The sequence below is a fragment of the Podarcis vaucheri genome (assembly GCF_965113315.1).
Source record: "Podarcis vaucheri genome assembly, chromosome: 6".
Taxonomy (NCBI): domain Eukaryota; kingdom Metazoa; phylum Chordata; class Lepidosauria; order Squamata; family Lacertidae; genus Podarcis; species Podarcis vaucheri.
The window spans coordinates 66,720,556-66,737,848 of record NC_138764.1 but is presented as its reverse complement, the minus strand read 5'-3'; the positions used below and the strand labels follow the sequence as shown (position 1 = coordinate 66,737,848).

Genomic DNA, 17,293 nt, shown 5'->3' with positions numbered 1-17,293 from the left:
CACAGCCTCACAGACTCTTGCAACAGCAGGGGGGGGGGGGGAAACCTCCCAGAGTTGCCTTCTCACAATGAACTTAAGCCACTGGATGAGCATATAGAGCAGGGGTCTGCAACCTTTATGACAAAAAGAGCCACTTGGACCCGTTTCCAAAGAAAAAAAACAACTGGGAGCCGCAAAACCATTGCAACATTTAAAACAAATATATCTCCGGAGCCGCGATCTGACAGTGGGCGGGAAGGTGATGTCGGGATGCTGCGTGACTAACGCATGCACCACCCCCATGCGACGCCACAGCCAGTACAGCGCCCCCCCCTCGCTAGTATCCGCCCCGGAGCCACGGCAAAGGTGTAAAAGAGCCACATGCGGCTCCGGAGCCGCGGGTTGCAGACCCCTGATATAGAGGAAACCATGTCATGGGAAGAAAGATTCTCCTGCCCTAGAAGACTTCAGCAAAGGAAATGGATGCAGAGAAAAGCACACTTAGGAGATTAGCTTAGTTTCCTCACAGATATATATAATATAGATCTGTATTTCTTGGCACTATCTCAACATTTACCTTTCACCTCAGCTGATAATATGCCTAAAGAGGCCAGTTGGACATAAAAATAAATTGCACAGAATCAAGAAGAAGGCTGTTTAAACATTTCAGTTCTCAGATTTCTCTTCTTGTTACTCTGAGCTGCAGTCAAGGAGCTAAAGTAACCAGAAGAAAATTTGTCTGTTCAGAAACTAGCCAGAAAAGAAAAAAAAGGGGGGGGATCCTACATGGTTAGGTAATACAGATTTGTTAACCTCCGGAGTACATCATTTCTGTCTAGCAGGCAGACCCTATTTCATGTGCAACACAAAATTCTTTAATGAGCTGAAATGCGAACGCATAGCCTGCTGCTTCATGCCAAAAACTGCTACATACATAAGAGATTCATAAAACATGTCAAAATTGGTTTGACTCAGAGACATCTCTCTCTTCTATCGCAATTGGCAAGGAGTGACGATGAAGGAGACTAAATTACAAGGGCCTCTTCCGTAAAAAGAGGCCATATGTGTAAATAACATCAGCAGGAGAAGATCTGGAAATCTTGCTAAAAATATGATGGTGTCGCCATGCAGAGAATTATGAGCGCACACAGAAACTTAAAGGAAAACAGAATAGTTAGAAGGGGTAGGAATCCAAGGACTGGGCTCCTTTTCATAACTCTGTTTTATCTGAAGATAATAAATTTAAACAGAAGAGAGTTAAAAAGGAGCACACTCAAAGCTCGAAATACAGAGGAATCAAAGATATGTACTGCACAAAGAGAAAAGCAGGAAATCAAAAGAAACCTGAAAAAAGAATAATGGAAGCAATATCAAAGCAACCTACCCTCCTGAGATTTGCAAGGAGAGGATCAGAACTCGATGTGAGCCAATGTGTAGGGCTCACACCTGAACTTCATTAGAATTCATACAGGGTAATGTAATATAATTAGTTATAGGCAAGGCAGAAACAATGTATTCTTCCCTAGAAGTGCCAATCTCTGCATTATTTTGACTAAGGCTTGCAATCCCCCCTCATCAGATTATTATTTCTATTTGAAAGCAAAGCCTTTGTTGTTTTTCTTAAAGTGCTATAGATTCCACAGTTTTGGAATGGTCCAATTTTCAAGGAATGTGGTCCCTGCCACGGAACAGAACAGCATCCACAATTTTATGTAGAATCCCCTTAAAAAGAAGAACATTTATCCTAAGAGAACTTTGAGTCAGCCTGCTTGTTCAGGCATATGGTGCTTTCTCTCCTGGGGCTGAAGACATGGCAGCCGATGCTTGAATGCTCCCACACCCAACCCAACCCCCCCCCCGCTCCCTCCTCCTCCCCTTAGAGAGCTAACTGAAGCAAGAAGGGCTTGTAACCTAGCCTTCTCCCTTATATGCTAAGGCTTCTAAGTTTGTTTGTTTGTTTGTTTGTTTGTTTCACATGTGGGAACATGGTACTCTGAAGTGATACAGTTCTAGAGGGGTTGTAGAATCACAGAATAGTAGAAATGTATGATCAGTGCCATTCTTAGCAGAGCCAAATAATGCTGGTCCAGTTTATTTTTGCATGTGCCCCCACTCCCTGCACAATACTGAGCTGAGATATTCACATACCCATGCAAAAAGCTATTTCTCCTCCCTTTACTGCAAGCCAAAATTAAACCTGGAAATCTCTATAACTAACCATAGATTCCCATTTCACCTGAACCAGTTTCAGAACCGTGGTAAACTAGAGGCACCCTTTGCTCATGAGCCATGACAAAAGGGATCTGTTCGCAAGGCTCATGAATGAATGAATGAATGAATGAATGAATGAATGAATGAATAAATTTATTACGGTCATAGACCAGAAGAAAGGGGGGGGGGGAACATAAAAGGCAGCAATAATTTACAAGGGAATGGTGGTGTCAGTTAAAAGTTGTAAAATTATACATAAAAACAATGCACATATACACACACACACATATACATACTCATGTATGCACTACAGTATATGTATGGGCTTAAAAAAAGGGGGGGCTTATCCAGGGGTCAGATCTTTTACTTTTTTACAGCTAATGCCCTCCGCTTGATCGCGGCCGCAGAAAACTTGGCCACTTTCAATGTTACTTCTGGGTTTTTGTCTCCTAGTAGGATTTTCAGCCGCTGAGATTCAGATCGACCTGGAAATTTCTGAACGATAGGGGAGATAAACAGTAACCTGATATCCCCGTAAAGGTCGCAGTGTAACAACACATGTGAAGCCGTTTCCACCTCCTTCAGACCACATGGGCAAACTCGTTCAGCATAGGGTGTGCCCTCGTATCTGCCCTTTAGTAAGGCAGATGGCAATACATCAAATCTAGTAAGGGTAAACGCCCGCCTATATTTTGCGATTTGTAGGTCCATCAAATATGGGGTTAGGTTAAACCCTTTTCCATAATCTTGGATAGCTGGATATTTATCTATCTTGCTCATATGGTCCTGAAGCTCTACATCTCCTATTCGCTGGCTCACCATCATTTTAGCCTTTTCAAAGCCTGAGGCTATAAGTTCTTGTGAGGAAAGCCCCAGGCCCCTCAGTTTTTCATAGAGCGACAATCTCCATTTAGACTGGAACGGGTCTAGTAGAGTCAATGGAGCCACTCCCACTGGGAAAAATATGAGTTTTAGCCAGAAATGAATCTTCAGGATCCATATCCTGGCATTAATAGGGAGTTGGCCAACCTCCAGCCTAACGGCAGTGTTAGAGACACAGGTAGGTAACCCTAGTAGGGAACGATAAAATTTAGTTTGTACAGATTCCAGGGACTTGAGTTTTTGACAATTAAATATCTGGGTGCCATAGGTCAATTGTGGAAGTATTTTTGCAACAAAGACCTGGGAGGCAGCGGGAACATATTGACCTCCTTTTCTATAAAAGAATCTTATGATAGCTCTGGAAGATCTTTGCGCATTTACAATGGAATTCTTAATCTGATGGCACCAAGACCCCTTCTCATCGAAAATTATTCCAAGATATCTAAAAGATGTTACTTGCTCAATAGGTTGGTTATTAATTTTCCATTTATGTCGGAGTTTTCTCTTGGAGAACACCATAATTTTTGATTTGGTGTAGTTTATTATTAGGTGTTCAGCTTCGCAATACTCTGTAAGAGCTCGTAAAAGTTTTCTTAGACCCACACAAGAGAAGGAAATAAGTGCCGCATCATCTGCGTACAAAAGGACCGGGATTGGTGTATTATTTAGATTTGGGGAGTGAGTACTTGCTTCCTCCATCTTTCCGACTAAGGAGTTTATATAGAAGTTAAAAAGAATAGGGGCAAGAACACAGCCTTGCTTGACACCATGGGAACTTTGGATTTCCTTTGATAGGTTCCCATAACGGTCGCATCTAACACGGATCCGAGTATTTTCATGTAGTCTACGGATAAGAAGCAAAAGACGTCTATCGATGTTTGTGACATTTAGTTTTTCCCAAAGTCTGTGCCGGGGTATCGAGTCGAAGGCTGATTTGAAATCTATAAAGGCTACATAGAGAGAGCCTCCTTTCTTTGAGGTGTATTTCTCCACTAGATGTTGCAATACCAGTCCTTGGTCTAGAGTTGATCTATGTGCCCTGAAGCCAGCCTGGGCTTCCTTTAGGATGTGCTCCTGTTCTAGCCAGTCCGCAAACTTTTCACGTAAGTGAGTTGCATAAAGTTTGCTGATGATGCTTAAGAGACTGATTGGTCTGTAATTGGCTGGATCAAGTTTACAGCCTTTCTTGAATATGGGAACGATGATTGCCAATCCCCAGTCCTCTGGTATTATTGCTGTTTGATCTATGCTGGTGAAAAGGGTTGCAAGGACTGGGGCCCACCAGTCAATATTGGCTTTGAGAAGTTCAGGAGAGATGTTATCTGCTCCCGGGGCTTTTCTGTATTTGAGTGCCTGAATAAGCCTCCTAATCTCCGCAACCGACACCGGAGGCCACTCATCATCTGCCGCACACTGTATTAGTGGCTGTGTCAGAGGCAGAGCTGAATATGAAGATTGAAAAAATGCCTCCCAAGTCCCTGCAGGTATAGTATACTCCACTTCTGAGGAAGTAGGTCGCACTCCATTTGCTACCAGTCTCCAGAAGGTGGCCGAATCTCTCTCTCTGGATGCATCTATTAGGCATTTCCATTCTCTTTTCTGTGCCAGGAGTTTTTTGTTTTTGATCAAAATTTTATAATTCCGTTTATCTTCAAACCAGCCCGTGGGGAGTTGGGGTAAATTGGCAGATCTATAATTCTTGTATTTTTTCAGTAAATTTAGCTTCATATCCTGACATTCTTGATCGAACCAGGGTTTGGAGTTTTTATATACTGAGGATTGTCTACTTGGCCTGTTCCTTTTTTCCTTCAGGGGATCTTGAAGGAGTAAAATTAGCTCCTGAAATAAATTTATCTTTAATTCATGGCTTGAGGAAGTTATGAGGTTTTCTCTCTTAATGAGGAATTCCTTTGAGCATAGCCTACTTGAAATTTCCTTATGCAGTTCATCTGTCCATCTAATGCGCGAATATCTGAGCTCCAAAGCTGTAGGGCTCGAATGCTCGATTTTTTCAGCGCAGGATAAATCCTTTCCCGCAGCCACAAGTGCACTTAATGGCAGATGATCACTGTCTAAGCGCTCCTCCACTTTGCATTCCAGAACTTTGTTTTGAAGATCATATGACACAATTATATAATCAATTGTGGAGGCGCCATTGTTAGATATAAATGTGAATTCTCCGACCTTCTCCCCCTCTGTGCGGCCATTTAATATAACCAGGTCCAACTTATTGACCAAGTGTAGTAGGCATAAGCCGGCATAATTGCAGCCTTTATCCTTTGAGATTCTAGCTGGTATTGGGTGGGTTTCCTCTATAATGGGGGCTGTTTCGTGGAAATGGGCACACAAAGCCTCATCAGATTGTCCAGTTCTGGCATTTAGGTCACCTGCCACCACTACAGAGGCATCAGGAAATTGATTTAGTAGTTTGTCAAGATACTGTTCTAATTGAGCCCAAGTATTTCTTATCAGTCTTTTCTCTCTTTGTGGAGGTAGGTATACATTAATCAACAGCCAGCTGTGGGTTCTCCACTGTACTTGCACAGCTGTGGCCAGATGGTCTAGTGGGTCTAGTTTTTTAAATGTGGCCCTTAGCCTTGTTGAGATTAAAGTAACTAACCCACCTTTAACTCGCCCCCCTCTAGTACTTAAAAGACCTGGGAGGGAGAACGCAGAAAAACCATTTAACTCCACTTCACTTGTGCTCCAGGTCTCCTGGAGGAAAGCAATGTCATGTCTCTGGATATATTTAGCAAAGGATTGGTCAGAACGCCTCTTTTGCCAGCCTGCAATATTCCAAGTTAGCAAGGCGAGGTTACACATTGTCTTGCCAAAAATTGGTCTTAGTCAATTTGCCTTTGAAAGATTTTTTGGGCCTATCTTTTTATCTGTTAGTTGGATTTCATTCATTTTGGCAATGTCCATAGATGTATTATCGCCCAGGTACTCAATGGAATCAGTTGAAGGGTGCAGCGTGCTAACGTTAGTGATCAGTACTCCTTTTTTTGGCGAGTCCACCTTGAGGTGTTCCATTTGACTGGTGCCAAGTTCATCCTCATCCAGGTATCTCATGCTGGTCCAAGAGCGCGTTGTGGTTGCCATAGGGGTGGTTTCCTTCTTAGATGGTAGGTTGTTGCTGTCCCTTACGCACTGTGTTAGATCTGTTGTTGTCAGGTTTATCTCTGCAGCTGCAGAGGTAATATAAGGGTAGTCTTTCGTGGTTGCCATAGGGATGGTTTCCTTCTTAGGTGGTAGATTGTTGCTGTCCCTTACGCACTGTGTTGGATCTGTTGTTAACAGGTTTATCTCCGCAATTGTAGAGGTATTATAAAAGTGATCTTTCGTGAGGTCTGTCTTAGCTTTTTCAGAGAGGTTCTCTTTCTTCAATTGGTCCGTTGCCGGTTCTTTCTCTCTTACTTTTTCCTGAGCATTCATCTCTGTTAACTTATTTCTAAGGGTCTCCAATCTTCTCAAAATCTCAGATTGGGCAAAGAAAGGCAACAATCCAAACTGATTTATTAATGCCTTTTCTTCTGGATAGAAGTTATCCATCCCCTCATTAGGCAATCTCATCTCCTGTCTTAGTTTCAAGGGCCCTTGCTCAGTGTGTTCCAGTTTGTCTTTTGAGTGTCCTCTCTCCTCCTTTGGTTTACAAGTAAATCTTATCTCAGCAGTCGTAAACTCATCAGGGAACAATTTCAAACATGTGCTGTTTTCGAAAAATCTTGTTACCGTTATCCTTTTCTTTGACAGCAGGTATCTTGATCTATATATATATTTAGCCAAGTTTTGATCTTTGAAGGAGGTAATCACTCGCAGAGAATATCCATTGTAGAATATGAAATCTACTGAGGTAATGTCATTTAATTTTATTTTCCCTGGCAGCATATCATCTAAAATATTCACAAAATGCACCAAGCGTTCTTCCTGTGTAAGGAAGCCCTTTGGCTTCGGGTAGTTAAGAAAAGCTAACTTCCTATCTGCCAACATCAGTTTCCATCCTTTATCCTGGGGCAGGTCTTGCCCTGCTACTGGCTCATCTTGAAATCTGCCATAATCAATAGTGTGGGGTGAGTCTTCTTTAATATTTATGGATCCTTGGGGTTTCAGCATAGAGCACCCGGGTAGTGATTCCGTTTCCTCACTTGTTTTATTAGGCAGCAATGATGTTTCTTTCAGAGACTTCAGCTGGATCTTTTTTCCTGGATCCACATTGTTGTTCTCTCTGCTGCCATGTGTAGCAGGTTTGTTAGAGTTTGTTTTTGATTTTGTTGGAATCAGCTTATATAGTCTTTTCCAGCATACTTTGCATGCACGTCGGTTTGTAACAGATTTCCTTGCAGTTTTTATGTTCTTACTTTTCTTTTTAGTTTCAGCTTTCTTCTTATGGGATCTCTTACTAATGCCTCGCTTCTTTTGATTTACTTCAATAGGAAATTCAGTTTTAGGGGCAGATACATGCAGTCCTATGTCCTTTCCTTGGTGTAAATGATTTTCCGCTGCTGATCCTTGTGTGCACTTGCTGGTTGCTGGTTGCTTTGTATATTCTGGCCCTTGAGGGGTGGTTTGTGGATCAACACCATAGGGTTCTGAGCCTTTAGCTTGGAAGGGATAATTTTCCACTAATGTCAGGAGCAGCCCGTTTGTTATTGTTAAGTATTTTTTCATAGCTGCCAGATCCAGATTTATAGAGAGCAGCCAGTCCTGAGGATAGCAGTCATTGTTTTCCGTCTGGGAGCCCATAGATGAAGTCTGGGGTTTCTGGGAGTTTCGGGTTTCTTCCTGTAGCTCTGAAGATAATATCTCAGCCAAGACTATTTCATGGGCCAGGCTCATTGTATTTCTATTTTGGTTGTTATTCTCTCTGTTATTCTCTGTGTCCTGTATTCCTCTAGAGAAGGTTGAGTGATCTTGAGCAGCAGAGGGAAAAGGAAGAGCCTCATCCTGCTTCAACTCAGCCATCTCAGCCATCTTTTGCTCATTTCCATTTCCATTTTCGTTGTCCCTTGTGTGTAAGAAGTATTGCGTGATTTTACTCTGTTTCTCATAACACTCCTGGAACAGTGGGCTTGTCACTATCCCCAGGTCCCTACATTGCTTTCTGGTAAGTACCATTTGTAAATCTTTGTCCACCCAGCTATGGGCTAGGGTCCAAAATGAGGCAAGATTTGGGGTAGCTGTTTGTAATTTGTAATTTGATAGCTTATAGTTCAGAGCGTAACACGGAGTTGGCAATAAATCAGCTGTCAACCGTTTTCCTTGTTGTCGGTCAGACTTGAGGGGTGCGGCGTCGCGGGGAGCAAAACCCTCCGGACATCAAGATAACAAGGTAACAAGGTAGCAAAGGAGCTCTTTTTCTTTAGAAGCAGCAAGCTAAAAGGACTATTAAACTACTTAAAAAACTCTGGAGGAGTTAAAAAATATTATAAAGGGAGTTTCAAAGGTTGGCCCGGTGTCGAGCCTGTTTAAAAAGCAGATTTAGAACTTGCCTCAGATAACCTCCAGAACTCTGCAGCTAGTTCGGCGGCTCATGCGTATCTTGCCTTAATAAGCTGAGCTACGACTGTCTGAATTGGCCCTATATTTTCACACGACCATTGGTTGATAAAACAATTCCAGTCCGCGTTGCAAGCAAAGGCCAATTCTGTAGTCAGAATTAAACAAAAACAAATAGATTCTCATAGGCCTGGAATATGATGCTCCCAAACCAGGAATTCCTGAAGTGGCAGATTCCGACTGCTAAACATCAAGGGTGGTGAATCATCTTCCACTGCCTGATGCGAAAAGGGAAAGGCCACCCTGCTCTGCAGCTACCACCTAGCTGCTCCTTACACCACTGCACATCCTGCCACATTTGCCACTGGCGGAGAAGCGCCATTGTCATCAGTGCTGATTTCTGACAAGATGGTGCCAATCTGCAGTGAGATCTCGCCCTAAAGTGACACGATCTTGCCAAAAATCGTGTTGGTACTTCTCCATTGCTGACGGAAGTGGTGGGGCAGGTAGGTCACCAGTGTGAGTGCTACCTGGCCGGGGGGGGGGCTCCTGGTGCCTAAGGCAGCGGTCTCACTCCCCCCCCCAATGGCTGGCCCATCTCTGTTAAACATTCAGGGGCTAATGTACAACCAATATATAGTGAGAAATTTGTTTTTTCAAGAAGAAGAAGAAGAGGAGGAGGAGAAGAAGAGTTTAGATTTGATATCCCGCTTTATCACTACCCTAAGGAGTCTCAAAGTGGCTAACAATCTCCTTTTCCCTTCCTCCCCCACAACAAACACTCTGTGAGGTGAGTGGGGCTGAGAGACTTCAGAGAAGTGTGACTAGCCCAAGGTCACCCAGCAGCTGCATGTGGAGGAGCAGGGAAGCGAACCCGGTTCACCAGATTACAAATCCACCACTCTTAACCACTACACCACACTGGTTCACAGTGTGCAGGTACTTCAACACAAAGTACCTGCAAATCTTTGGGTTGTATCCAGCTAAGTAATTTCGTAAGTAGAACAACGGAGCTTACTGCCAGAGCAGATTTTGGGATATGTGAGGGTGGATGCAAGTTTTGTTGCAGAAGTCATTCCACTCACACAGTGACTTAGTTGACTTCAGCCTGTTGCTCCTTGGCATTTAAATCCACCCCATTTTTTTATTCCCTTGTTGCGTGAAGTGGTTCCAGAATCACTTCCATCTTGAATGCCCCCCAAAATATTGCTGCTTGTAGCTACTCAGCAAGGATTTTAAGGAGAGGCCTTGGGAGGGCACTAAAGCCCCCCTAGCAGCCAGTCAGAAATGTTAGCAACACACTCGTATCTCAGACACCACTCAAACCATTGGCTTTGGCAGCAAACCTGACTTCCCTTATCAGCAAAGATACCTTTGAAGTGGTTGGCAGGCTTCCATCCACTGCTCAAACAAATGAGACCCTTCCTCGTATCACAGCCCTGAAAAGGATCTCTTCATCGTGAGATAGGAAGAGAAAAACTTAATTAGATTAAGTCAGACCATATTGCAGGCTTCTTGCAACAGCAGCAGAACTTGACAGCCCAGGCTGAGAACGACAGACATCTGAAAAGCTTAAAAAACAACAACCCCAAATATAAATTGCTTCTGGAAGTTTGGAAGTTAATCATATTACAGACAAACATGCCAGAGCCTGACAGGCAGCATGCCTGCACCATCCTTGTAAGACCTTCCCTTCAAAACAAGAAGAATCTTGCAGGAAGAGACAAGAGGATTTGTTGTGGCCTGCACATTTCTCACTGGAGGGCTGGGCTACCTACTTCCACACATTTCACAGAAAAGTCACAGTTGCTTTTTGCTGTGAAGTGCATAAAAAGGCAGGACCCTTCTTTATGGGATCTGTTGCGATGTCAGGATTCACAGACAATAGCTGTGACAGGATGCATCTTCCAGGCTCTGAGAAAATGACCACAGGCTGTGACTGTGCCTCGTGCAGACCTTATCACAGCTACACAGGCCTATGTAGCCAGAAGGGTAGATTATAGTGGCAGGCTTCTCTTCTAACTATCCTTGAAAGGGGGCTTTGCTCCAGCGGGTGCAGAATGCAGCAGCTCATCTCTCGAGTGAAACGCGCCCTTTGCAATTTGTCACAACCCAGCTTCAATTCCAGCACTTTGTGCATCTGGAAACTATCCCCAAATGAATCAGAATGAGCTTTTCGAATCTGGTAAGCTAGATACAGTGACCAGCCTTCTCCCTTCCAGGATATGTCATTTTTGTCCCCATTTGGAAAATACCTTCTTATGCATTCATCTTTAATTGCACATGGACATTACTTTATATGAAAGCGTGCTATTTATTAAATTTATATGCTGTCCCTCTGCCCAAAAGAGTCCCCGCAGCAAGCACATCTGTGATAAAACAATACAATTAAAAGTAATATAAAAATTCAGCAGGTGTAGACTGTTTTCAGTTAAAGCAGTGTAACAAAAGCACCTGGTCAAATGTAAACAGGCAATGAGTTGTAAACTAGTTTCATGTAAATAGGAGCAGATGCTGTCACACTAAAGCAGTAACTCATATCATAAATGCATGTTTCTCTCCTTTGCTTTCTGCAGATCCACTGCTAGAGGGACTTCTCTTGTGCACATTGCCTATAAATTACAGTTGTACCTTGGATCCCAAATGCCTTGGTACTCAGACATTTTGGCATTCAACGCCGCAAACCCGGAAGTGAGTGTTCCAATTTGCGAACTTTCTTTGGAACCCGAACGTCTGATGGGGCTTCCGCGGCTTCCCGATTGGCTGCAGGAACTTCCTGCAGCCAAACAGAAGCTGTGCTTTGGTTTCCGAACGTTTTGGACATCGAACGGACTTCTGGAACAGATTCCGTTCGACTTACAAGGTACGGCGTGGTGGCGTGGGGTTGGAATTCATGCAAAGCCGTACTCCCCCCCCCCCATGGGGGTGGGAAGAAGCCTACATTTTACAGGCAGTGTGTGCAGGGTCAGATTTAGCTGTGATGAGACCCTAAGCTACTGAAGGTAATGGGGCCCTTTATATGTGATGTTTAAGGGAGCAGGCTAGCAGGCGGGGCCCATTACTTACATAATAGGAGTCTACACAACACAAAAAACTGTTGCTGTATGTAGGTTTTATTTTATTTGTTTTTTATCTTATATTTTGGAAATGTACATCCAGGTTTTTTTCTTTTTTGGGGGGGGGCCCAAGAGAGTGGGGCCCTAAGCTATAGCTTGTTTAGCTTATATGTAAATCCATCACTAAGTGTGTGTGAGGCCTTCCAGCAGCGGATCTGCATTTTTGCAGAACTGCTGCTGGAGGAATTTGGCCTGTGAGGCTGATCCCGTTAAGGATCTGGCCCACAAACCCAAAAAAGTTTCTCATCCCTGCATTAAGGGCTTTATATACCGATAGTAGCACCCTGAACAATTCCCGGTAGCCAACTAGAATTAGTGCAGATCACTGGGCGCAGTTGTAATATGCTGACAGACTTTCACTCCTGTCGGCAATCATGCTGCAGCATTTTACACAAACTGCAGCTTCCAAATTAAGTGTGAGCGAAGCACCATATTGTATTGATCCCCTTTGGAAGGTACTGTCAGGGGTTCAGGAGCAGAGATGCAGAGAAGGGAGGAGACAGAGAGCGAGGGGGAGGAATACGAAGGAAGGATGAGTGGGGATGACGACCCGAGATCACCGAGCCTGTCCAGTGAGTCCGAGGATTCCCAGAAGGGAGCGCCAGCGGTCAGAGCAAGGGGGGAAAGCAGGGGGACACCCCAGGAAGAAGGGTCCAGAGAGGGATCAGAGAGCAGCAGTTGGAGATCGGGACCCACGTGCCCAGCCGGGAGCAGCGGGGAGAAAGGGGACCAGACATCGGGTTCAGGAGGCTTTCAGCAGGAGGGAGGGCATGAGTCAGGAGTAGTCACGCCCACCTCGGGGAGCGACGAAACGATCAAGAGGAAGGTAGAGAGTTGGGCGCGCGCGCCAAGTTCAAATGCAGCGGAAGCTGGCGCAGTAAGCAGCCCGGAGAGTGAGCCAGGTCCCAAAGCCCGCCGAAAGGAGGCGGAAGGGTCAGGGGGGTCCGCGTCAGAAGAGAGTAGGAAAGAAGAGACCCCGGGGAGCAGAAGGACCCAGAGACGGAAGGAAAGGCGCAGGAGGTGGAGCAAGGCTAGGGTATTAAGCTGGTGTGCTAGAGGCTGAGACTCAGACGGGTCTTCGCCGGTCTGACATAGAAGACGTGGGGCTGCACATTGTAGTTTGGAAATGGAACCTGTAACCCAATAAAGACTCTTTTAACGTGAACGCTGGCTAAAGTGGTCCTATGTGAGCTGGGACTGGGTAGCAGCCCTGACAGGTACCAATGCCTGAATCACTGTGGTCAAGCTGTCCCAGTCCAGGAACAGTCAAAACTGTCTTAACAGTCAAAGCCTGGTAAGTGAAAGGCACTCCTAGCCATTGAGGCCACTTGGGCTTCCAGGGACAATGCTGAATCCTGCAGCACCCCCAGGTTGCTCCTTCGGAGGGAGTGCAATCCCATCCGGAACAGGCAACCAGCTAATTTCTGGGACCTAAGAGCCACTTGCCCACAGAGGACAGCTAATTTTCGCCTTGTGTGACATGCATCTTGATATTTTTCTTCACCTTGGATTGCTCTTAGATCACTGAATCATAGAGTTGGAAGGGACCATGAGGGGCATGTAGTCCAAACCCCTGCAATGCAGGAATCTTTTGCCCAAGGTCTGGCTCAAACCCACAACCCTGAGATTGTCTCATGCTCTACCACCTGAGCAAATTTTTGGAAATCATTCATGCGTTAGGGCACAGATACCCGTAACACTGAAAATTGTGATCAGTTGACTTCTGCAAATAGCCCCTAGGTAAACCATTAAAATGCTTTATTTGCAGCCACACTCACCCAGTGGCTGCAAAAGCATGGAACTCTTGTTTAACAAAAATTACAAATATCAACATTGTTTATGTGCTGGATTTGAAGTACACAATCTTGCAACAAGAACAAAATGAAGTTGGAACAAATTGCAATTTAATGTCTAGTCCATTTGCAAAACAGCTGGAAATCAACTATCTTATTTCCCTTGAATAATATCTGAAGGGGTTATTTTTTTAAATAACAGCTGCTTTCAGACATTTAGATGGCATGTAGCAAGTACAATTATACATACTAAATGAAGCACTTAGAAATGGTGCAGTACCTACAGTGCTGCTTTCTTTCATAATTCTACATTTAGACACTGGCTATTTGCTGGTTAACAAATCTGCCCCTTAAGCGCTTTGATATTTGGGCTTTATCAGTAGTCTTGTGCTAGTTCACACTTGTCAGGTTGATTGGGATGCAGGAAATTGAGAGAGCTTTCCAGCAAAGAGCACAATCACCAGTGGCTCTGGGTTCAGTCACAAACTATTTCCATTCCGCATATCACATGTCAGTCTGAGAAAGGTTCCCCAGGAGGGACTGGTGCAAAGAATTATGTGCTAGTGACACATAGCAAGCGTAAAGAGAGTTAACAGAAGAAACTATCCTGGCATTTGACCAACTTGGCAAACCTGTTATCTGGATACTACTAAATTCTAACAAGTAACAGCTCCTGTCTTTGCAAAACCTGAGGCAAAACAACAGAGCTCTGCTTGTGGAAAACAAACCAAGATATATTTTTTTACGTGCCATTTAAAATCATGTTATCGATATTAATTTTCTATTCCCATAGTAGGCTACTTCACTGTTGTACTGTTTCTTAGCGATGTAACTATTAGCTTCCTTCCAGTCCACCATTTCATGCTTTATAAAAAAAAAATAGTAGGAGAGGGAGGGTAATTCAATTTTCCCTACTAGACCTAACTTGGGGGGGGGGGGCTAGACCAGCCTTCTCCAACTTGATACCTTCCAGATTTTTTTTAATAAAAAACTATTGTTCCTATTGTCCCTGACCACTGGCCAGGCTAGCCAGAGCTGCTGGGAGTTGGAGTGCAACAACATATGAGCAGCGCCCAGTAGGGAAGGCTGCCCTAGAATGCACTGCAGTGCAGGGCAACCTATACAGAAGCGTCTGGCAGGTTGCAGAGGTGCAAACTGGTGGCATCATGAGCAGCCCCAACACTGCCCAACCTCACAGCACAGTTCAGAAGTAGCTGTTCAGAAGTAACTGGACCTCATCTCCTTAGCTTCTGCACAGTGTTGGCCAACAGAGCTTTCAATAGCACATTGCCACTACTGCCAGAGAAAATGCACAAGCTGTATGCAGATTTTTCAATAGGGAGGATTTAAGCAAAGACTTAATCCCAAGAAAGCATGCACTGGATTGTAGCCTGAGTCACTCATTTTTCCACACAATATGTATTTCAGTCCTCGGATCCTGAACACCTCAGTTTCAGAACGTTTCGGCTCCTGAACACTGAAAACCCAGAAGTAAATGTTCCGGTTTTCGAATGTTTTTCGAAGGCCAAACATCCAACGGGGCTTCTGCTGTGTGCAGGAAACTCCTGCAACCAAGCGGAAGCCGTGCCTCGGTTGTTGAACATTTCAGAAGCTGAACAGATTACGTTCGACAACCGAGGTTTGACTAACTAATAAGAGTGTAGCCAAAGAATGCCATTTTACTTTGAATGGCAGCTACACAGTTAAAACTACAGAAGTCTTTGTGGAAGTGTAGGCAAAGTTAAAGAAATAATCAAACTTGATTTATTTGCTACTTTTTTGTTTTAGCTATCCTCCAAGATGCTCAAGGTGGCAAACATCATTCTCCCAAGTGAGGCTAAGACATAATGACTGCTCCAATATCACCTAGTCAATTGATGTAGAGTTTTGAACCCAGGTCTCCCTGTTCCTCGTTCCAGTGCTCTTAACCCAGGGGTGGGGGTCAAGGGATAATGGGAGGTGTGTCCAACAACATCTGGAGAGCCACAGGTTCTCCATCCCTGCTCTAACCAACAATACACATAGATGTCTGATCACTAAACTACAGTGAAATTAACCAATGTTTCCAGCCAAGCGACTGTGTTATATTAGAACACCTTTCCAAAGAAATCCTTTGTGCTTGCCAGCCAGCCAATTTGTTTTTCATGTTGTCCTCAAGAGTATAATGTAGAAACATTACTTATCCCCTACGAAGATTAAGGGAAACTAAAGGGTCCCTGTTACTCAATAATCCCTTCTAAGTACTTAATCAATGATAATTTAATTAGCAAAAAGTTTCAGAAGGTCAAATAAAGCTGTTACTTTCACATTACTTGGAAACAAATGGTACTGCCATCTCTGCTTCAGGAGCACCACACAAATACAGGCATTTCAGAATGTAAAATGAACACATTGGCCTGAAGGGTGTTAGACATACCCTTAAACATTCCTGATAGGATTACAGGGCAATGCAATGCATTTAAGTATCCTCTGCTACTAGGGTTTTTGAATAATTGTGCTATTTGTAACTTTCCCCCCCTGTATTTGTTTATTGTTATTTTAGTTCTTTTTTCTGGTTAGCCAGCTTTAACTTTTTAGAAAAGGCAGGATTGTGCATGTTTAAACCCAAAAAATAAAGAAGTATCAGGTAGCGCACATACCCACAGGCAGTGACTTCATAAACACTCGTTATCACTATTAAACTTTTCCAGATGGTTTAAAAAAGGGGGGAAGTTGGACACGATCCCATGCATGCCAGCGCTGATCTAGAGGCTGCCACGCCATACCTAGCCATATTTAATAAATGCAAGGGATAATCCATTTAATTCCCTTTTTTACCTTTTAAAATGAACAATGATAAGGGGGAAAGGTAGTTTTGGAGAAGTCTGTATCCCTGCTCAGCACCCTGCTTTGTAAAAAGCTATTTCACCACTGCCATGATTACATTTTATAGAAAAGGAGCGCTCTGTCTGATTATAAAACATGTATAATAGTCACAGAGAGGTCCTGGCCTCAAAGTATTGCCTACTGGGTGCAATAGGATCACTCTGAAAGCCACTTGCATTTGAGAAGCACAGCAGGACACCAATGAAATTACACTATTGTAATCTTGATTCTCTTGTGCTAGGAAGCTGCTGTTAGGCTAACTCTTGCTCACTTAGGATTCTGCCAGAACAAGTATCTCAAAATGCTTCGGTCCTAAACCATTTGGGTCTTTAAAAAGATCAAAACCAGCACTTTGAATTGAGCCTAGAAGCTAATTAGTAACTCAATGAAAAACATGTTTGACCTATGTGCCCAAATCAACAGCCAGTTAGCTTCATACTGGATCAACTATAATTTCCAACCAGTCTTTAGACGCAGCTCCACATACAGCACATAACAGTAATCTAATTCAGATGCAACAAGGGGACAAATTCACTTGTGTTATGTCACCAAAAGCCATCTCTGAAGCTATGAAATAATGCATGTAGCAATAAAAGCATTACCTTTTTGAAAAGTCGCCCAGAATCCTCACTGACTTGAACAAACCGAGGGATGATGTTGTTCAGGTAGATGTCACTTAAGGTGGTGTGGTCCCTGCTCTCCCGCTTCACCTGGTTTAAAAGGAGGTTCCAGCAATTGACAGGCGAAAGAACATTCTGATCCTTCCTGCAGGAAAAGCAGAACCAAAGTATTATTTTTATCCTTGTCTTTTTCCATAGAAGAGGCAAAGGTGATGCAATACAATATACTGAACTTTTCTTAGGTACCATTGTATAGTAGTAATGTACATGTACTATGAAACATTGAAGTTTTCAAAATGCAAAAATTGAGGCAGCTATCAGGAATTAAAGC

General features: G+C 43.7%; 1 protein-coding gene across 8 annotated transcripts in view; it reads right to left on the bottom strand.

Annotated features, from left to right (window-relative positions):
• SRGAP2 (SLIT-ROBO Rho GTPase activating protein 2) overlaps positions 1-17,293 on the bottom strand; it is a gene marked incomplete at its 3' end in the record, with an annotated part of 205,565 nt that overhangs the window by 102,860 nt on the left and 85,412 nt on the right. For 7 of the 8 annotated variants that reach the window (XM_082228287.1, XM_082228290.1, XM_082228289.1 and 4 more), the window contains exon 4: positions 16,945-17,107. In XM_082228287.1, the coding sequence (XP_082084413.1) occupies positions 16,945-17,107 (163 nt within the window). Of the gene's footprint in view, positions 1-9,940; positions 10,103-16,944; positions 17,108-17,293 lie in introns of those variants that run through there. The other variant, XM_082228293.1, reaches the window with a different exon arrangement.